Raw genomic sequence first — 23,220 nt, forward strand, 5'->3', positions numbered from 1 at the left:
GGTGAAGGGAAAAAAAAAAAAAAAAAAAAAGATAATATTATCACAGACCAAGTTGGATTTATCCTGGGAATGAAACAGTAGTTAAACATTAGAAAAGCTATTAATTCCCCTCATTAACAGATTGAAGGAGAAAAACTATAGAATCATTTCAGGAGCTAAACAAAGAGCATTTAATAAAATTCAGCACCCATGCAAGTTTCAAACCTTTTTAAGAAAATTAGGACAAAAAGGAATTTCCTTAAAGGGTAAAGCAAACCTATAACAAACATTGCATTCAATGGTGAAAATTTAGATGCATCACTTTAAAACAAGGGCACATGCTGTCGATTCTTCCACCCAAAACTGTTCTATAGATACTATTCAATGAAGAAAGGATGACGATTAAGTGGTTATTGGAACAACTGTACAACTCCCTCCCCTCCAAAAAATTTAATGAAAGAAAACTGGAATCTACCTCACACCATAAACAACCAATTCCAGGTAAATTAATGACTTAAATAGGAGACGATATATCCAGCAAATATAATCAACAAAGGATAACTATCAAGAATATTTAAGAATTCCTCCAGATCTATTAACAAAAAGACAACCCATTAGAAAAAATAAGGGCAGAAGACAAGAACAAACTTGCACAGGAAAGGAAATACAAACAACCAATAAACATATGAAGAGATGATAGCCTCGGGCTTCCCTGGTGGCGCAGTGGTTGAGAGTCCCCCTGCCGATGCAGGGGACGCATACCGCAATGAAGAGTAGCCCCCGCTCCCCACAACTAGAGGAAGCCCGCATGCAGCTTGCAAATAAACAATAAATAAATAAATAAAATAAAAAGGTTTTAAAAAAAAGAAGGCAAGGTTCTCAGGTTAGGTGGTAAATTCCCAGGCGTTGATTTTATTATGCTTTCTAACTTACATATACATAGCATGTATTCTTTTATATGTATCAAATATTTTGTAATAAAAATCTCACCCTTAAAACCTTTTCTCTTATCATATCTTCATTCACTAATATAACATTTTGGAGCTTATTAACAATAGCTAACATTTACTAAGTATTTACCATGTGCCACATACAGTACACTATGTGTTTTACATGCATTATTTCATTTAATCCTCACAAAACTGCTCTGAGGTAAGTACTATTATTATCTTCATCTTATTCAGAAAATTTTGGAACTTCCCTCAAAGTCACACAGCTAGTATTTTAAACATGGAAGCACAGTCAGGATTGAAACCCAAGTCATTTCGATTTGTCTCCTCTCTTAACCACTTTCCTACATTACCTCTATGTTTAAAATAATAATTGATTTATAAGTAGATATTTGTGCATTTTTGGGAAAAGAGGATAGAAGTGAAAACTGGATCAGCAACATGAAGATCACTGGCAACCTTCTGACAACAGCAGTTTCAGCAGGAAGAGTAGGGATGGAGCAACAGGTTGAGGTGAGAATGGGAGATGAGGAAGTGAAAGCAATATCTGGACTTTCAGTAAGAGCTGGAAAAGAGAATGGAATCAAGGAAATATTGATTTTATTTTATATAGAGGTGGAAATGATGAAATAAATGGAAATGAACCATTTCTACATATTTAGAATATGAGTATATATAAATGATAGGCAACACCATGAAAGCTGACTGACCACTTGGTTACCTGATTTAGACTTCAGCCACCTTATTGTCTGACTTCGGTTTACCATCCTTTTTTTCTTTTGCTTTTATTTTTCTTTTGCCTTTCTTGCCATCTGTTAGATTTATAAAGTTTTCTATATCCTCCTCTCACCCCACGCCCATGCTGGTTTCAAATTTATAAGATTATAGTTCTACTGTTTTCATGATTCCATTTAGAAATTTAACATACACTATAAATCTTTCTAACCATCTGTTATTCCCCATCTCTACCTTCCTCTGAACAAGAAAAAAACCTTTAACCACTGAAAACTTCTTCTATCTTATTACTCTTGACTAAAATTGTAGCATTTAATATAAAATGTTTATGATTTTTACTATCAAATTAACTTTCCAACACATTTTATCCACTTCTTGCTTTTCACTGTCCCTTTTATATCCCAACGCTTCTTTCCCTGAGTTTACTCTGCATCTTATGGAAATACATATTTGAATAGTTTTTTTTTAATGCAGGTAGGTTAGTAGTAAATGATAGTCATCTTTATATATGTGCAATGTTTTTATTTTGCCTTCCCTCTAGAATGATTATTTAGACAAGTATAAAATTCTAGGGTAACATTTATTTTTCCTCTTACCCTTTCATGGCTACTACTCCAAATCACTCCTCCCTTATTTTCTGCATATTGTTGCAGATAAAAAGTCTACTTCAAGAGAGCAACAATTGTACTGATAGCAGGCTGACTTTCTCTTTGGCAACTTTTAAGTTGGGTTGTTTCTTGTTTCAGTTTTGAAATCTATGGGTTTCTTTTCATTTACCCTGTTTAGTACTAAAAGTGTGTTTTCGATCTGAAGATCCTTGTTTTTCTCAAATTCTGAAAAATTCTCATCCATTATCTCTTTATATATAATTTCTACACCATTTCTCTATTCTCTCTCTCTCTCTCTGAAATGCCTATTAAATATAGGCTAGAGCTTCATGCCTTTTTAAAGCTTTTTCATTTTCTTGGAAAATCTTTTTGCTTTCCTATGCTCATTCAGGGTGAATTTCAATTTACTAATTCTCTACTTGACTATGGCTATTTAATCTATTAAATTCTTACTTTAGTGATTACACTTTTATTTGTAAGCTCTATAGTTGGCTCTTTCCCAGATTTCCTTGTTCTTTTATTTCTGCCAGTTTGTGTTTCAAAATATGAGTACTCCTCAAGTCCATTCTCTACGTCTGTGTCTCTATTCTGTCCTGCCCCTGTCTGTGTCTCTATTCCTGTCCTGCCCCTACGTTCATCAGAACCATTTTTTTTTTCAGATTCCATATGTGTGCTAACATACGGTATTTGTTTTTCTCTTTCTGACTTACTTCACTCTGTATGACAGACTCTAGGTCCATCCACCTCACTACAAATAACTCAATTTCATTTCTTTTCATGGCTGAGTAATATTCCATTGTATATATGTGCCACATCTTCTTTATCCATTCATCTTGTCGATGGACACTTAGGTTGCTTCCTACATGGTATGTTTTGATAACCAAAATGTGCAGAAAATCCCAAAAGGCTTTATTTTAACTATTCATCAGATCCTAAGTAGGTTATGATGGCATATTAGTTAAAAAAAAAAAAGGCTTAAAAACACTTCTATTTAATTAATTAATAACTATAGCTTATAACATTTGACATTGATCAGTTAAATAACTGATATTTTATTTTTGTCTACCTATACAGCAAACTAATTCTAAAGCATCTTTATCTATAGAATCTATATATTACTTAAAAATTTTGTTTTGGGGAATAGAGCCCTGGGCAGAGAAAAGTGAAGGAACAGAGTGGTAGAATAATAAGCTTTCAACACTCACCTAGTGTCTGAACAACTGAAATCTACTGTCTAAAGTTTCACAGACAACCCTCCTTTCTACAATGATCAAAGTCATTCAAACAAATCACATAAAATAAGTTGCTCTAAAATTGATACTCTTTTTTTTTTTTTTTGCGGTACACGGGCCTCCCACTGTTGTGGCCTCTCCCGTTGCAGAGCACAGACTCTGGACGCGCAGGCTCAGCGGCCACGGCTCACGGGCCCAGCCACTCCATGGCATGTGGGATCTTCCCGGACCGGGGCACGAACCCACGTCCCCTGCATCAGCAGGCGGACTCTCAACCACTGCGCCACCAGGGAAGCCCTAAAACTGATACTTCTGGATATTCTTCTCACCACAAACTGTCTAGACATTACTAATTATATAGTGTTACGAATCACAGGGAGGTTCCTGGTAGCCTAGTGGTTAGGATTCTGGGCTTTCACTGACATGGCCCAGGTTCAATCCCCGGTTGGGTAACTGAGATCCCACAAGCCACCCAGTGCAGCAAAAAAAAATCACAGACAAGAAATGCTAGTAAATGGCTCAAACACATGTATGAATACTTTTTTTGCACACCACCATCTTAATAAATTTACACTGGATCACTGGAGTAGAATCTTTATGATTTCAATAAGTAACCAGACATTCTATCCATGAATATCTCTAGAAATTTGTTTTAAGCTCAAGCCCTGGCTGTTTGCCACACATCTGCTGTCATTAGCAAAATTAAAACTAAAATTTAAAACATTTGAATGCTCCTTAAAAACTTAAGGATTCCTTAGCAAGTCTCTGCCTCTTAATGAGCTGTTTCTGACTTTATCATGTGATCTGAATTATTCAGAAGTCAATCTCAAACTCTTAAATATACAAATTATCTTTCAAGCAAGCAATTACTTGCTGTCTATCTGATGGTTAACAAGGTCTAATTTGGCCTAAGCAAATTTTGAAAACTTGAGCCCAAAATAAAACAATCAATAAACAATGTACTTCGTATATAATAAAATAAAATAACATCTTAATTTCAGTCAGCAGAGAAAAAAGAAACCTAGTCACAGATTTCAATTTCAAGCCTTCTGTATAGTTGAACCAACATTAAATATTTTTGCCTGAGTCGATGTTCATCTCAGAAAAGCATTATAACATGTTTTACCTTTAATTATATTATTTCATCATCTGTTTCTTCTCCCATTTCAATGTTCTAATAAATATGCTTATTTCTGGAACTTAGGGACTCATGACACCCTCCATTCCTTCATCCTCTAATATCAAACTCTCAATCAATATTTACCCCAGCAGTTCTCCATCACCACAAGGAAAAGAGAAGAAACTGGCTAAAACTGCATAGTAAGCCCAAGAGAAGATGAGGCTTAGGGAAAAGGATGAAAAACAGGCATCATAAACATAAACACAGGTTTCTCAAGGAATCTGTAAAATCTTCCCTGTGAAAGACATCGACTATAGGAAAGACAGTCTTGAAATGTTTATTATTCTTCTCTCTTCTCCTAACACCACACTCTCCTTGGCTTTTCTTTTACCTCTCCAGACTGCACCTCCTCAAGTATTCTTTGCAAGCTCCTCCTCTTCCACTTGTCCCTTACTCACTGGGGATTCTGTACTAGCTCTTATCTCCCCAATCTAAACTCTCTCCCTATACTGTCTCAAACACACTCATGACTTCAGTTACCACCTGGGTGTAGCTAATAACTCCTAAATCTCTATCACCAGGTTAGAACTCTATGCATTCACTTATGTACAAAATATTAAACCCCTACTATGGGCAAGCCACTGCTATAGGCACTGAAGTTCCTGCTATCACGAGGCTTGGAAACGGGGGGAAAAATAAAGCAGATACTGAAAATATCAGTCAGTAATAAGTGCTAACTACACAGAGAATTAAAATCAGTGTAATATTAAAGACTGACTGGGTGTGCAGAGCTGACATGTCATTCATTTAAGATGTAAATGACCAGGACTTCCCTGGTGGCGCGGTGGTTATGAATCCACCTGCCAATGCAGGGGACATGGGTTCATGCCCTGGTCCAGGAAGATCCCACATGCCACAGGGCAACTAAGCCTGTGCGCCACAACTACTGAGCCTGCGTGCTGCAACTACTGAAGCCGCGAGCCTAGAGCCCGTGCTCCACAATGAGAAGCCACCGCAATGAGAAGCCCGTGCACCGCAACGAAGAGTAGCCCCCACTCACCACAACCAGAGAAAGCCCGCGTGCAACAACAAAGACCCAACGCAGCCAAAAATAAAATAAATTTAAAAATAGGGCTTCCCTGGTAGCGCAGTGGTTGAGAGTCCGCCTGCCGACGCGGGGGACACGGGTTTGTGCCCCGGTCCGGGAGGATCCCACATGCCGCGGAGCAGCAGGGCCCATGAGCCATGGCCGCTGAGCCTGCGCGTCCAGAGCCTGTGCTCCGCAGCGGGGAGACCGCAGCGGTGAGAGGCCTGCATACCGTAAATTAATTAATTAATTAAGCAAATAAATAAATAAATAAATTTATATTTTTAAAAAGATGTAAATGACCAAAACGGTCAGCCACATGAAGAAGGGCATCTTGGAAAGAAAAAGCAACTAGAGCACACACCCTAAAACAAGAATAAGTTTGGTATTTTCTAAGAACCAAAAGGAGACTGGTTTGGCTGAAATATAATGAGAAAGTAAGAATGGAATTAAGGAGCCCCGGGAGAGGCTACTGCACTCATCCAGCCAAAAGATCATGTCTCACAGTAGAAAAGTAGCATAACCAACTGCCTACTAGTCATCTGCTAAGATGCCCCAGAGGCACCTATGATTCAGATGTCCAAGAATGAATCCTCACCTTCTCATTAATATATACTCCAGCTTTGGTATTCCTAATTTTATTTTTTTATAGATTATTTTATTTATTTACTTTTGGCTGTGCTGGGTCTTCGTTGCTGCGCGCAGGCTTTCTCTAGTTGCAAGTGGGGGCTACTCTTCGTTGCAGTGCGCAGGCTTCTCATTGCAGTGGCTTCTCATGTTGCGGAGCGTGGGCTCTAGGTGCACGGGCTTCAGTAGTTGCAGTACACAGGCTCAGTAGCTGTGGCTCACAGGCTCTAGAACACAGGCTCAGTAGTTGTGGCGCACAGGCTTAGTTGCCCTGTGGCATGTGGGATCTTCCCAGACCAAGGATCAACCCACGTCCCCTGCATTGGCAGGCAGATTCTTAACCACTGCACCACCAGAGAAGTCCCTTAATTTTAGAAATCAATGAAATCACCGACACAGTCACCCAATCCAATCCAGTAACCATGCACTGTCCTTTACTTGACCCTCTCTCTTTCAGTCCCCCAAATTCAATCACCAGGTCTTAATTACTCAGCTCCTAAATCTCTTGCGTTCACCTACTCCCTTAAAAAAATCATTGACATTAACCTAGACTACAGCCTCATTTGTATTACTGTTTTCAGTCTCCCTCCTTTGCAATCTGTTTTCCAGTCTGCATCTAGTTATCTTTCTAAAATCTTAAATCTGATTAAGTACTTCCTCTACTTAAAATACTCCAATAGATTCCCACTGCCTACAAAACAGCCCAAACTCCTAAACAAAACCCTAATCTGACTACTGTTTACCTCTTGAGTTTCACCCCTTGTACTTTCAAAACTACCAACCCCACCACGAGATCCTCTACTCACTAGTCTAGACACACTAAGTTACTTGCAGTGTTACCTTTTTTCTCCACCATTCATCACATCAATGCCTACTTTCAGGTCACTAATTAGATATCATTTCCTATGGAAACCTTCCTCAACCATGCAAGACTCAGTTAGGTGTCCCTCCAGCACACAGTATTTCTTCCATCACAGTACTTACTATACTTTTTTTGCTTAATTTTCTATTTTAGTAATAAAGAGAATATAAACTCAGAGAGTCATTCTCATTTGCTGCCATATAAAAAGTGCTCAATAAATACTCCTTGAATAAATTAATGAATAAATGAATAAATAAAGGACTTCTTTTTTTTTTTTTTTTTTTGCGGTACGCAGGCCTCTCACCGTTGCGGCCTCTCCCGTTGCGGAGCACAGGCTCCGGACGCGCAGGCTCAGCGGCCAACGGCTCACGGGCCCAGCCACTCTGAGGCATGTAGGATCCTCCTGGACCGGGGCATGAACCCGCGTCCCCTGCATCGGCAGGCAGACTCTCAACCACTGCGCCACCAGGGAAGCCCCAAGGACTTCTTTTTAATGCTGCACAGCAGACTAGGAAATAAAAAACTTTTCAAATGCATTGCTAAGCTAGCAAAATGATGTGAAGAGGGCAAAAATGAAGGGAAAGCAGGACCTCTGTAGAATAAGAGAGCAGACCAAAGCCAGTTTTTTCCCTGATGATTTCTGTTGAAGCTTACATTCTTTGAGATTCTACTTCCACAGCTGCAAGGGGCATGGGAGAACAAAGAATAAAACTAGGTTCTGCTAAAGACGGAGAGTCTAACAGGAGATACCCAGAAAAAAACCTAGACACCTGGCATTACTGTGACCTAGAAAAAACACACAGAGAAGGGGATAGCAAGGAAGCAAGCCTGCACCTACTCTGGTGTCACATAGTGGAGAAGAGAAAAACTCCCCTGAAAATCCTAAGGATAAGGCAGCTCACACAAGTTTATAGTCTGAATTCATGCTACCAACGTGGTCCAAAAATCTTAAGCTGACTTTAATTTAATGTGGTCCCAAGTTGTGTCCCCAGCAGCTAACAGAGGCAAATGCAAACTCTCTATGCAGGAACACATCCTCAATCAGAGACATCAAATAGTTCCAAGATATAAAACTACATGGAAAATGAACACTTCTCAGTTTAAAAACAGATAGGGCATCATGAATGAGAGCAAGAAACGGAGGAAAAAGATAATACAGTAAGAACCAAAGATTTCAGAGAGCAGAATTTTCAGTCCCAGATTATAAAATAGCTATGTTTAATACGCCTAATAATAAAGAAGTCTGAAAACATAAGCAAGGAGCAAGAGACCAACCAACCAAGATGAAAAATAGAAATAATTTCTAGAAATGAAAAATATAATCATTAAAATTAAAAACCCAACAGATGTACCAACCCGCAGATTAGAGGCAACTAAAGAGGGAATTAGTGAACTAGGTAGGCCTAAGGAAATAACCCAGGATCTAGGCCAGAAACATAAAGAAATACAAAGTATGTCAGAGAGGTTTAGAGAAATGGAAATTAAAGCAAGAAGATCCAAAATATTTCTAACAAGAGTTCCAAAAGGAGATAAAAGAGAAATGAGAGGGGGTAATACATACTTCAAGGGACAGTGACAGAGAATTGTAGAATTCCAGAATTGAATTGATAGAAAAATGCCAATTCTCAGATCCAGGAAGCCCAACAAATCTCAGGCAGGGTAAATACAAAGAAATACACACCTAGTCACTTCATAGTAAAACTGCAGTTTACACCAAAGAAAAAGACTTTCAAAATACAGTTAATCAAATTTAAAAAGCAGACAAACAGAAAAGACATGGAAACAAAGGCAAAATATCTGACTTCTCAACAGCAACAGTGAAAGCCAAAAGACAGTGGAATAAGATATTAAAATGTGCCTTTACCATGAAAGATCCTCACCTAAAGGAATTTCTATAGGATGTATTCTACATCAGACAGAAAGAGCAGAGAAATAAGAAAAGATGGTTAACAAAGATTTTAGATAAATTTGAACAAAAGCAATGTTTATTTTATAGAAGGAAAAGAGAGCAGAATAGACACAAAATACTAGCAAACAAATCACATGTGAGTTTGGAGGGGGTGACCAGAGTTAAAACATTCTAAGTTCTTTGTATTTTTCAGAAGGAAAGTAAACTTTTCAATTACCTTTAGACTTTAGTACAGACATAAAGTATATAACTCCCAAGCAAGTGTGTGTTGTTTCTGTGTATGAGGGATAGGGGATAATGGAATGAGAAAAAAAAGGTTTTTTTAGAAGGCAAAAAAGGAATTAAAAAAAATAAAAACACACAGGGAAGCACATGATACAATGGCAGAAATATGTCCAAACATATCGATTATTACAGTAAATGTAAACAGACTAAAATTTCAGTTAAAAGACAAAGATTATCAAATTAGGACAAAAACAGGTTAAAGCCAAAGGACAGGAAAAATTACACCATTTGCCATTTCATTGGCAAATACCAATGAAATCTGAAGATGTCACTAAAAAAAAAAAAAAAAAAAAAAAAAAAAGTAGTAAAAAAAAAATGGGAAGGAAAGAAGTTGTTACATAACAATAAAAGGTCTAATTCATCAGTGTTATGTAACAATTCTACATGTGTATGCATCTAACAACATAGCTTCAAAACACATAATGCAAAATTTTAGGTAAAACTAAAAGAAAGTACAACTTTCAAGTACAACTTTACTTGATTCAGTGTGCAACAGGGAACAGTGTTTGAAAAGCTTCCAAATGTCACTAAATTCTACCATTCTGAAAGAAAAAAAGTTTTTTAATTTCAAACAAACTAATAATAAGGATTTTTATACCCAATAAAACTATGACTTAAATTCCTACTTTAAGAAGAAAGGTTCAAAATTAATGAGCAAAATAGCTAACTGATATGATAGTTAAAAAATGAATAACAGAGTAAATACAAAGGAAGCAGAAAGGAGAATATATTTAAGGTAAGAGTGGAAATTAATGAAATAAGAGACAAACATATGATATAGATTCAAAGTAAAAAAAATTACTTGGAAAAATAATAAAATAGACAAAGTTTTGGCAAAATTAATCAAGAAAATAAGACAAACACCACTAGGAATGGAAAAAAGGGTGTAACTACATATGCTGCTAAAAGTATACAGAGAGTACCATAAACTTCATGCCAATAAATTAAAAGTTTAGTTGAAGTGGATAAATTGCTAGAAAAAAACAGAACTTACCAAAATTGAGTCAAAAAGAAATAGAAAAATCAAAAGAAATTAAGTTAGCAGTTTAATGACTCCTCACCAAGAAAACACTAGTCCAGATGATTTTACATGTAAGTTCTGTCAAACATTCAAGGAACAAATAATCTTACCCAAATGATCCCAGTATATAGAAGAAAACTTTTAAAAGATTTATACATACCTGCTTCATCAAATGATGGTACTTTTTCCATTTTGTGAGTTTGTGATCCCCGTCCTTTCTGAACATTTGTGGAATACGACTTTACTTGATTCAGTGGGCAACAGGGAACAATATTTGAAAAGCTCCCAAATGTCACTAAATTCTGCCATTCTGAAAGAAAAAAATTTTAATTTCAAACAAATTTCAAATAAGGATTTTTACACCCAATAAAACATACCTATGATAAGAGAATAATTTTACAGAATAACAGTAAAACTTTCATCCTGTTAAATATCCAAATGCACAATGCTAAGCCACCCTTTCCATGGAGGTGTTTCATTGAGCCCTAGGTATACAGGGTCTATATTTTGTAAAGGAAAAGAAAATATTTTTCCCCTAATTTGCAAATTTATTTATATGGTAACTTTTAAAATTATATAAAATCAAAATATTTGTATTATTCAGCTGTTCTGAAAGGTCTCTGGCATTTAAAAGATATTCTTTATTTTGTATGCTGGTTGCATGATAAAAAAAATGGCATAATGTACTTTTCAGAATAAGAACTCTGAGAAGGGGAAGGTCAGGAGGGTGTCCTACTCAAAACTACCCTGCATCTTCCTTCTGCTAGACGGAGACTGAGTCATCTTTCATTTCACAGTCAATATGTGAATTATATTAATCAGTCATTCATACTGTCACTGATGTTTTTAAATCAGATAATTAGATCAACATTTGGTGAGATTTCTCCGTATATGGGAATTCTAATTGAGGGAAGAATAGAAGACTAATTACAAAGCACTTTAGCTGTTGCATCTGGGTTGACTGTGAGCTTTAGAGGGCTGAAATACAGAAGGAAAATATATTCCACATTTGCATCAAAGTGGTAGAAAAGTAAATCTATCTGTCTCTACTCTCATGTGACCCTCTTGCTGTTTTTTTACGCTGAGTACTTAAAACTCGAAAATCTTGTTTAGGTATAATTTATATATTTTCTAAAGTTTTAGGTGAAATAATGAAATTACATCATTAGAAACAGTCAAGTTTCTCCAAGAGTGGAGGGTTAAGCACTTAAGAGTTGAAACTTTTCTGGGGCTTCCCTGGTGGCGCAGTGGTTGGGAATCCGCCTGCCGATGCAGGGGACACAGGTTCGTGCCCCGGTCTGGGAAGATCCCACATGCCGCGGAGTCGCTGGGCCCGTGAGCCATGGCTGCTGAGCCTGCGCGTCCGGAGCCTGTGCTCCGCAACGGGAGAGGCCACAACAGTGAGAGGCCTGCGTACCACAAAAAATAAATAAAAATATGTAACCTACCAGCAAAATTAGTGAAGAAAGGGTTAAAGCAAATTCTCCTAAGAAACCCACCCTCCAGGAAAGCATCTTCTTCACCACAGCCACTGGTGTTCCGACTTGTCAGCCCTATTCAAAATATCTTTTGTGATTATTACCTAACAAAAACACTATGACACCAACATTTTTTTTACCCACTGATGAAACACTTCTATAGAGACTGTGCTAAGGTGTTTAAAGAGGGATTACTACAGTCTAAAAATCCTTCCTCAGAAGAGGACAATGTTTTCGTGACTTGATCCTAGATCTTTTTCAAGGTTCTCCTTAATTTTTAAAACGTTATTACAGAAAATTTCAATTATATGCAAAGGTAGAAAAAAACAGTACAATAAACGTACACATACTCATTACTTCAACAACTATCAACTCATGGCCAACCTTGTTTCACCTCTGCCTGCACCTGCATCTCCCCACCTACATATTAATTTGATGTAAATCTCAGACATAAAATAATTTCATTCATAAATATTTCAGTATGCATTCTAAGAGATAAGAACTTTTTAAAACCTAGCCATACCACCATTGCAAGTAGAAAAATAATCCTTAGTGTCATCAAATATCCTCAATTTCCACTGTTACAAGTCATAATTTTTGTGTATGTGAACAGATCTTAATTTGGTCCACATACTACAATTGACTGAGATGTCTTTTACGTCTCTCTTCTACAGGATATGTGTTTTAGACCAATTTTTATATTGAAGAAACCAGCTGTTTGTACTAAATTTTTGTCCTGTTTTCCAGTCTGAATTTTACTGATTTAATTCCCATGGTGTTGTTTAACCTGTACTTCTATGCGTTCTATAAATCGATGGATATAAAGGCTTTATCCAAATTCAGGTTCCTTTTTATTAGGACAACACTACTTGATAAGTGGTGATGTGTTCTTTAACCAGGAGCCACATAATATTTGGTTATCTCTATTTGTGATAGTGTCTGCTGTTGTTCAATGCCTAGAATCATTTATTCCTCAGGTGGTTACAAAATGGTGATATTATAGTTTTATCACTTCATTTTTTAGTCAGAATACTTCTACAAAGAGAAAATTCCCTTCATGTATTTGGTTATCCAGCAGTATAGTTCATATAAGAAAGTCACGCTGTATGCTTAATTTTTTCCCTTTATTTACCAGTTCTCAAAATAATGAGTTCACTACCTACCATCCTGCAATAGTGACACAATAATTTGCATGTGTATGTATCACTATGATTCCATAGATTTAAACATTATTTGATGTATATCCATCCATTTTAGTCATTATCCTGATTTATGTCCAAACTGTCCATCCCGTTTTGGGCCAGTAGGGGTCTCTTCAAATTGCCTCCTGTGTCCTTTTCGTTTTTGGCCTCTCCCCACGGCTTGTGGGATCTTAGTTCCCTGACCAGGGATCGAACCCTTAACTTCAACAGTGAAAGCGCAGAGTCCTAACCACTGGACCACCAGGGAATTCCCAACTCCTGTGTCCTTTGACACTATCTTAGTAATCTTGATAGCTTCCTTGCTCACCGTTTCAAAAAGTAATTACTTTTTAACTTTAGTAGAATTTTAGGTATCAGCTTTAATTTTTTTTTTTTTTTTGCAGCACGTGGGCCTCTCACTGCTGTGGCCTCTCCCGCCGCGGAGCACAGGCTCCGGGCGCAGGCTCAGCAGCCAAGACCCACGGGCCCAGCCACTCCGCGGCACGCGAGATCCTCCCAGACGGGGGCACGAACCCGTGTCCCCCGCATCAGCAGGCAGACTCCCAACCACTGTGCCACCAGGGAAGCCTCTAGGTATCAGCTTTAAAAGTACACATTTGCCATGAATACAAGATTGAAAATTACACAGAAATTGCATAATGTTTCTACCTTTAACATTTTATATTCTAAAAAATACACAAGACCACATTTGATTCAATAAAACAGAATACCTAACACATAGCAGTAGAAACTCAACCATTTGTTGAATAAATTACTGAATTTGTTAATTAATTCTAGAAGGCAGAAAGACAGTAAAAAAAAGTAACCACCATTCATACCCTTTCTTCAAGGTGACTTCTAAAATAAGCTATGTTATGGTTAGATTAGTCTTTAGTTTGGTGCTCACTACTCTATGGGCCTGGACAAGGAACTTCTCATTGCTGCATATACAAGGCTGTTGATCGAGACTGCAGAGCTACTGGTATCTTATCAGTCTAGTCGAAACAATCACTTTTCTCTGCTTTTATTTTACTGTTACTGCCTCTGCAACTCCTAATAACATTGTTACTGATCACCCTTTGTCCTCTCTCCAATCTTGTTTGTCACCTACCACTTACTCTGGCTTTTGGAGGAAATTTAGCCTTTTCATACTACAACAATACAAAATACAAACAATACAAAAACACCACAAATACAACAATACAAAAAACTCTTTTTTTCTCCCACGCAAACTGACAATTCTGTCTACTGTGTATGTTGCTTCTGCAATAATAATAACTAAAAACAAACAAAAACATTTCTTAACGGTTTGAAATGTTTTGCTTCAGGCTAATTTCAGGACCAGAGACAAACCTGCACCTAAGTCTTCTTTTTTTTTGCAGTACGCGGGCCTCTCCCGTTGCGGAGCACAGGCTCCGGATGCGCAGGCTCAGCGGCCATGGCTCACGGGCCTAGCCACTCCGCGGCATGTGGGATCTTCCCGGGGCACGAACCCGTGTCCCCTGCATCGGCAGGTGGACACTCAACCACTGCGCCATCAGGGGAGCCCCAGTCTCTTTTCTTAAGAGACCATTGCAGGGACTTCCCTGGTGGTCCAGTGGTTAAGACTCTGTGCTCCGGATGCAGGGGGAGCAGATTCGACCCCTGGTCAGGGAACTAGATCCTGCATGCCACAACTAAAGATCCCGCAGGCAGCAATGAAGATCCTGCAGCACGCAACTAATACCCAGCACAGCCAAATAAATAAATATTTTTTTTAAAAAGAGAGACCATTGCAGATTGATGGACCTAGAGATTATCATACCAAGTGAAGTCAGACAGAGAAAGACAAATATCATATGATATCACTTATATGTGGAATCTAAAAAGTGATACAAATAAACTTATTTACAAAACAGAAACAGACTCACAAATATAGAAAACATACTTATGGTTACCAAAGGGGAAAAGAGGGGAGGGATAAATTAGGACCTCGAGATTAACATATATACACTACTAAACATAAAACAGATAAACAACAAGGACCTACTGTATAGCACAGGGAACTACATTCAATACCTTGTAATAACCTACCATGGAAAAGAATCTAAAAAAGAATATATGTATATTCTGAAAAATATACATTCTGAAAAAGAATATACGTGTGTGTGTATAACTGAATCATGATGTTGCATTAAAAAAAGCAGGAGACAAAATAATACAGCTTGGTTTCAACTATTCAAAAATGCTACTGGTGAAATATCTGGATTATGCATAATTTTTACTCTATACCTTATACTTTTCTGTATGTTCCCCAAATGCCTAAAATTTTAAATTAAAAATACATCCATTGTTAAATTACTTCAAATATTATACTGCTAATAGTAACACACTGACTATCTTTAGTTTACTTTTATGCTTTCAGCTAACAAAAAATGCAGGAAAATCCCTCTTATGTCTAATCATCTGGCAAGCAAAAGTGTGACCTAGACCAGGTGGCTCAACCTTCAGGACTATTGCTGATGTGATTTTTCACCAGAACAGAGTAAGCAATAGGGAATCCTTTTTTTTTTTGGAGTATGTAAAGAATATACAACTTCCTGCACTGCATCTTGGCACACCAACTCTGCTGCCTTAATTCTTGTAAATATTTGCTTAGGAAAAGGGGGAAAAAATATCAAATACATTAAGGATTTGCCAAGTGCCACTGTACTAAATGCTTTACCTGTATTACCACACTATAAATGATATCCCAAAACATACCTCAAAGCCATCTACATCTCTCCATCTCCACTGCTAAGTACCATGGCCCAACCACAATCCTGTTTGCGTAGGTAACTCTAATTAATAGCCCCCAGTGATCTCCTTATTTACACTCTTCCCTTTCCAATCCATTCTCTACACAGTAGTCAGAATGATATTTTTTAAACACTTGCTTTTTTTTTAAACCTACAACCCAAAAGGCTATGCTGCCTCCCCAATCTCATTTCACACACCCCTCCCCTTCCAACCACACTCCAGCCACAGCACGTTTCCTCCGGCGCCTGAATACAAGTCTAGTCTCTAGGGTTTCTATTTGCTCTGCCTGGATTGCTCTTTGCCCCAGATGTTCGCTTGGCTTGCTCATTTTCATTTTTCATGCCTTGGCTCAGTTTCCACCTCCTCAGGAAAGCTGGAGTCCCAGGCCAGCACAGCTAATGAAATGGCCCCTGCTGGCTACCTTCTAGCCCATCACTCTGCTTATTTCCTTTATAGCATTTAGATATGTTTTCTCATTCCTCATTTCCAAAAAAGGTGGAAACTGTGTCTGTCTTGTTCAGTACTGCACCACCAGCAACTACAATGCCTGGTACCTCTTTCCTGAATGATCCTCACTCACAAAAACCCTATGAAGCACATACCGTGGTTAACCTCATTTTACAGGTAACCCTATTATTAACCTGAACTACACAGAATCATGCTGTCAGCCTGCCAAAATGGTCTTTTTTATAACTGTCAATGTTCCTATTAGTTATTTAAGGGGTTAAATTCCCACTCTACTTTTCGTACGGTAATACTAGCAGATTGCAGACAGAAATTTAAAAATACAAAGGTCAATTTCTATATTTTTATTTAAAAACTATACTTTTATTAATCTCGGACTTAAGCAAAAGCACATATCTGATTTGGCATGTAGTCCTTAAAGGAGCATCTTCCCATCTCAAATCATTGTCAAATGAGGCAAGACATAAATACATGAACAAATAAAATAAGTGCTTATGCAAAGCCAAAAGAACTTTTTTTAAAAAGGGCATATTTACTAGAGAAACTAAGTAATATTTTTATTATTTAAAAGTATATGTTTGTGTAGATCATTTGAAAAACACTAAAGTTAATTTAAAAAATTTTCTAGAGAAAGTCACTGGTAATATCATAGTATATATTCTTACTACATTTTTTCTAGTTTCAAGAGCATTTTCCCACGTCACTAAATATTCTTCTAAATTATGATTTTTTTAAAAAAATGTTTGCATCTATCACCAGCCCTTAATAACTGTACCAGGGCTTCCCTGGTGGCACAGTGGTTAAGCATCCACCTGCCAATGCAGGGGACACGGGTTCGAGCCCTGAACTGGGAAGATCCCACATGCCGCGGAGCAACTAACCCCGTGCGCCACAACTACTGAGCCTGCGCTCTAAAGCCTGTGAGCCGCAACTACTGAGCCTGTGTGTCTAGAGCCCGTGCTCCACAAGAGAAGCCACTGCAATGAGAAGCCAGCACACCACAACGAAGAGTAGCCCCCACTCACTGCAACAAGAGAAAGCCTGCACACAGCAACGAAGACCCAACCGGCCAAAAATAAATTTATAAAAATAAAATAAAAAATAATTGTACCATAACGTTTCCTATTCTTCATAACTATAAATGTTACCTATTTACCACTATTAATAATAAACTTGTGCACAGACTTTAATATGTATCTGATTATTTCTTGAAAGCAAATCCCTTTAAATAGAATTGTTGGGTGAGACGGCATATACCTTTAAATTTCTTTCTTTTTTTTTTTTTTTTGTGGTACGCGGGCCTCTCACCGTTGTGGTCTCTCCCGTTGTGGAGCACAGGCTCCGGACACGCAGGCTCAGCGGCCATGGCTCACGGGCCCAGCCGCTCCGCGGCATGTGGGATCTTCCCAGACCGGGGCACGAACCCGTGTCCCCTGCATCGGCAGGCGGACTCTCAACCACTGCGCCACCAGGGAAGCCCCCATAAAGTTCTTTTTTTTTTTTTAAGTAAGGTTTTATTTATTTATTATTTATCTTTTGGCTGCACTGGGTCTTCATTGCTGCACGCGGGCTTTCTCTAGTTGCGGCGAGTGGGAGCTACTCTTCGTTGCGGTGTGTGGCTTATTGCGGAGGCTTCTCTTGCTGCAGAGCATGGGCTCTAGGCACGCGGAATTCAGTAGTTGTGGCTCGCTGGCTCTAGAGCGCAGGCTCAGTAGTTGTGGCACACAGGCTTAGTTGCTCCGTGGCATGTGGGATCTTCCCGGACCAGGGCTCTAACCCGTGTCCGCTGCATTGGCAGGCGGATTCTTAACCACTGAACTACCAGGGAAGTCCTAAAGTTATTTTTAATATAAAGAATAACTGACCTCCAAAACACTGTTCAACTACCTATACGTCCCAATCAGTAGTAAGAGAGTTCCTGCTTTCCTGCATCCTCAATATGAAGAATCACTATGAAAAACTTAGCTAATATGAGACAATGAGTAGTAAATCCTTTAGACTTATATTTCTATGCTTATTAGTAAGTATGGAACATGTTTGCATTTTTATTGGCTACTCGAATGGCTTTATGAAACCATTCATTTCCTTTGCCCGTTTTTCTACTGGAATGTACGCTGGTTTGTAAAGATTCTTTATAAATGAGGGATACTAACTTTATAAGTGCACTGTGCAATGCAGTACTCACTGTTTACTGAGCACTGGAAATGCGGAGTCTGAACTAAGATGTGCTGTAAGTGTAAACTGGACTCCAGAGACGCTAAGAAAAGATAATGTAAACGATCTCAATAATTTTTATATTGATTACGTGTTGAAATATTTTGAATATACTGGATAAAATATATTAATTTCATCTGTTTTTACTTTTTAAAATATGGCTATCAGACAAATCAAAACATACATGGTTCACATTATATTTCTTTCGGACAGAGCTGCTCTAGAATATTGTCTTGCTTTTTGCCTTTAAATGTTTTCAGTGTTAGTTTGACCCACAGACATTTCTCATTTTTAAGTATACAAATGAAGCAGTTGTTTCCTTCAAGATTTCCTCCTCAACTTATTCTTTATAAGTTTTTCCCAGCCACACAGTAGTTTCAGAAGCATAAACTAAACTTTATTTGACAAAGAAAAATATTTATTTTTAGAATTTTTTCTCAAAAGTTCTGCAAATATTTTCTTCTTACATGCATCCAACTTAGTACTCTTTTTAGTTAGTACTCTTAGTACTCTAAAGAGTACTTAGTACTCTTTTTCTAAATTAGTACTCTTTTTCTAAATAAATTTTTTAAGCTTTATCATAATTATGGTTGCCCTTTTCAAAACTGTTTCAGTATTTTTGAAACTAAATTTGGACAAACAAGGTTATTTTTTACATCTACTGTTTTTAAGCATGAAAACACATTTTAATGTTTTGGTAATAAACACTGCAAACAACTTTGCAGTCATTCCGACTGGTGAGATAGGTGATTATTATCTGTAGTTCACAGAGGGATGAGACAAAGAGCACATAATTTTCGACTTGACAGCAACAGACAATAATGGATTACAAATTACACTATTTCAACTTCTTTTTACCCACCCTTAAGGGCAGTTTAGACTAAATTCAACAGCCACTCCACGTAATTTAAGTGTAAAATGCCAAAACTGCTTGGTCAATAAAAGTAACTAGGCCAGAAAGTTTAACTGGGGATTTTGGAGTACAGTACAACCAGATGAATAATTTTGTTCACAAGAGAATCAGGTACATTTCCATTATAGGAAAAATCCACAGTTACACGTTTTTATCACTACCAAAAAGCACCCAAAGCAGTGCTGTTAAAATTAACCCTTCCGAAATTTTAAAAGCCAGTTTTTATATTTATTGCAAATAAAAGGACCATATTCTAAAATAATTGCACAGAATAGGCATTATTTTAGCCTATGTTACTTATAAACTTGAATGACTACGACTTCCAATTTCTACTGCAAGGTCACAAACATGCTACAAGTTTTTTCAAACATAAATTTTGGGTAAATGTTTCTGTAAATACTCTTTTCATCCCCAAGACTCTGGAGGATTAGATTAGGGGTGGATTTGGTTCTGTCTCTTCCCTCATTGCTCCTAACAGTTCCCAAGTGTCAAGCAACCTATGGCATGCCAATGACGGCAAAAACGGAGGTAAGCCTAATTAAAACTTGCAAGTTCAAGGTTATTTTGTAAACTGTCTATTTAAATTTGAGTCAGAAACGACATCTGAAAAAGAGGGATAAAACCTCCCGACAACCACTTTTTTCTGGGTTACAGCTCCAGTAGACACTTTTTCACCAAAAAGATTGTTCAACCGAACTGGGCTCATTCAACAATTGTAGGATGGTCATACCCCCATCTTAAAGGATGTCTCGTAAATGTTGCGTAGCAACCCCCAAATTCCTCCTTAGAAAATTTAATAACACAGGTTGGGAGTACGAGAAAAGGAACAGGGTAAGAAAATCTATTCGGTCAAAGTGCTCAAAAAGGGTAAGGCTGTGAGCTCAAAAGACCCTGGAACTTTGTGGAGTCAGCAATTTCGCACTGGCTGCGGGGGGGAGGCGGGCGGTCACCGCCTGGCACTGCCATGCTCACGTAATGTTTTATCTGAAACGAAGTGGTCCGTTTCATGGATGCGACCCGGCCCGAGAATTGCCCCCAAATGCCCGCGGGGACCGTGGGCGAGACCAGGATCAGGGAGGCCTGTAGGGGCCGCCGCCGGCTGGGCAGGCTGAACTGCAAAGGCGGAGGTCCGACAAGAAGGTTCTGGGGTTGGGAAAGGGCAAGGCGGCATACTCCCGAGGCGAGGCGCCCGGCGCCGAGCCCGGCCTTGTCTTCCAGTCCGGCTTCCGCGGAGTCAGAGGCCGGCGCAGGACACTCACCCTGGAGGTCGCTGGAGCTGCAGGCTGCCGCCCTGCAGCGCAGACGGAGCCGGCACAGGGAAGACCAGCTACATCTGTGGGCCGCGGCGGCGGCGGCCAAGCCCGGTAACATCCTGGCGGGGCAAAGGCCCCCACTCGAACACCGCTTGCTACCTCCGCTCCGCCGCCGAAACCAACTGACTCCATAGACCGGACACTACCGTACACCAACGCCTGCGCCGCCGCAGGCGGCGTTAGCGAACTCGGAAATGGTAACATTATTTAATGACCTGGCCGCGGAGGCAGCGGAAATGACGTACACGCAGAGCGCGAATCGCGAGATCTTGCCCCGGAAGAGCTTGGTAGGGCGTGGCTGCGGAGAAAGTTTGGCGTATTCGCTTTGTGTTAACGCGCTACTGCGTTTGCACCTTGCTTGGCTATCTACAAGTTAGTTGTTTGCTACTTAACCGCCAGGAAAGCCTTGGCAGAAGTGACAGCAGTTGAGGGCTCTGCCTTTTTCTTTTTTCTGGGCTCAGATCCTGGGCTATGGTGTTGGAAATGGGAGGTAAGGTGGGAAGGAAGGACAGTGGCCTTCTGAGCCTCTCCCTCTCCAGAGCCTTTCTGGATAATCCCAAGCCTAGGCTAATTTGTCCTCAGTGCTCTCGGGATCTGGAACACAGTACATCACAACAGCGTTGTGTAGCCATTACCGTGAAGGCAAGTACCCACAGAACCAGTTAACTTGCCCTAGTAATGTCTGAACCTCGGATTCCTGTCTGTAATATACAGTACTAAGACTTATACGTTCAGGATTTGTCTGGGTAAAAGCAGATGTGCAGACATGCAAATAGGAGTCAGTTTGGCCCCAGGGAAAAGGAGACGAGAATATTCACCAAGCATTAACTGTGTTGTTTATCTGACATGCTCATTCAGGTCTTAGCTCAAACTGGAATAAGGCCTGCCTTGACCACCCTAGTTATTGTAAGGGAGCAAAATTTGCCACCCCAAAATGGGTTTCTTTGGCAAGAGAATTAATTTAGGCTGAATTTTTTTTTTAAGGCCCAAAAGACTCATCACCTTTGACCTTTCCCCTACCTGCCTAAAAGAATATAGATAGAGAACTTGTTCCAAGAAGGGAGCCATCACCATAGATAACTGTAGTACACACTAGGTATATAGACAGGGAGGAACCTAGCAAAGTCGCTTGTTAAAATTCCTCTCTGTCCTCTTGTCTCTGTGGGCCCAGCAAACATTTGTTTACCAAACATTTGCTTTTTTGTCTCCTTACCAGTTGCCTTCCTCCCCTTGGAAGCCCCGAACTACTACCCCCAACATCCTCTTTTTTCTTTAGCTGAAGATGGTATTCACGGTGAGGGTTTGGGCCATTTTGGAGAGTTAGTCAGTTTTCCTGGGTCTCTCCCATGTATACATGTTATTAAACTTTCGTTTGATTTTCTCTTGTTAATCTGTCTCATGTTAATTTAATTCTTAGACCAGCTAGTGTAACAGGGAAGAGCCAATTTTGACTCCATGTTGGATCTGTTTCTTTGACTTTAGCCTTTGCTTTTCGTTGCTTTTGTTATTAAAATCATACATGATGGCCTGCCTCAGGGAACCCTACCCACCTGTGAATGTCCCCGAGCCTGGCCATTCCAGGAGACGTTTTGCAAGACTGATGGCCCTTTTTACTTTACTTCCTTCCCACCTCTCCCTCTGTATTCTGCCTTTTTACTTTACTTCCCTCTCTGACTCTATAAAAGAAACTTACATCCAGATGCCATAAGGTGGTTATTTTGAGACACTAGTCTGCCATCTTCTCCGTCTGCCAGCTTTCCGAATAAAGTCGTGTTCCTTGCCTCAACGCCTTGTCTCTGATATATTGGCCTGTCGTGCGGTGAGCAGAGAGCAAGCTTGGACTCAGTAACACTAGAACTTAGAAGAGTAGAGGAAAATTTCTTCCTCCCGACGCTATAATAGGCCTGTTTATTATCTACCCTGTTGCCCTGTATACTTTTCTTCAAAATGTCTAGATATTTGAAATTATATATGTATTTATTTTTTTATTTTCAGTCTCTCAATAAAAAATAAACATCGTGATGCTGGAATCTTGTGTTTTGCACACTGCTGTTTCCAGGGGCTAAAACAGTGCCTGACACAAATAAATTAATCGAATGGAATGCATGATGGTTTGTTTTAAAATTAATGAGTCATTTAACTGTAGTATTACTGTTGTCGAACCCAAGTTCGTGTGTCCTATGCACAAAGAGGCCAAACAAACCAAGACGTAGGAGTCTGGAGCAGAGAAGGGTTTATTGCAGGGCCAAGCAAAGCCGTAACTCCCTGAATGTTTTCAGGGAAGAGTTTCTACCGGCAAAATTCGGATGAAGGTCTGCAGGGTGTGTGACCTTCCTCTGACTGGTTGGTTGTGAGGTAGCAGGTTGAGATTGAGATTCCAAGAATCTCAATCATCAGCCTTCTGGTTCCAACCAGTCTAGGGTCCACGTGGTTTGCGCTCAGCCGGAACTTACCATCCTCCAC

General features: G+C 39.1%; 1 protein-coding gene across 1 annotated transcript in view; it reads right to left on the reverse strand.

The window, feature by feature from the left end:
• SLC30A9 (solute carrier family 30 member 9) overlaps window positions 1-20,936 on the reverse strand; it is a 71,717-nt gene extending 50,781 nt beyond the window's left edge. Inside the window, exons 1-2 of the mRNA XM_024731720.1 lie at window positions 20,704-20,936; window positions 10,576-10,725 (exon numbers count right to left, since the gene is read on the reverse strand). Of these exons, the coding sequence (XP_024587488.1) occupies window positions 10,576-10,725; window positions 20,704-20,815 (262 nt within the window). The 5' untranslated portion in view covers window positions 20,816-20,936. The remainder of the gene's footprint in view (window positions 1-10,575; window positions 10,726-20,703) is intronic.
• Window positions 20,937-23,220: the final 2,284 nt, after the last annotated feature.

The sequence above is a fragment of the Neophocaena asiaeorientalis genome, unplaced genomic scaffold (assembly GCF_003031525.2).
Source record: "Neophocaena asiaeorientalis asiaeorientalis breed wild unplaced genomic scaffold, Neophocaena_asiaeorientalis_V1.1 scaffold39, whole genome shotgun sequence".
In the NCBI taxonomy this organism is placed as follows: domain Eukaryota; kingdom Metazoa; phylum Chordata; class Mammalia; order Artiodactyla; family Phocoenidae; genus Neophocaena; species Neophocaena asiaeorientalis.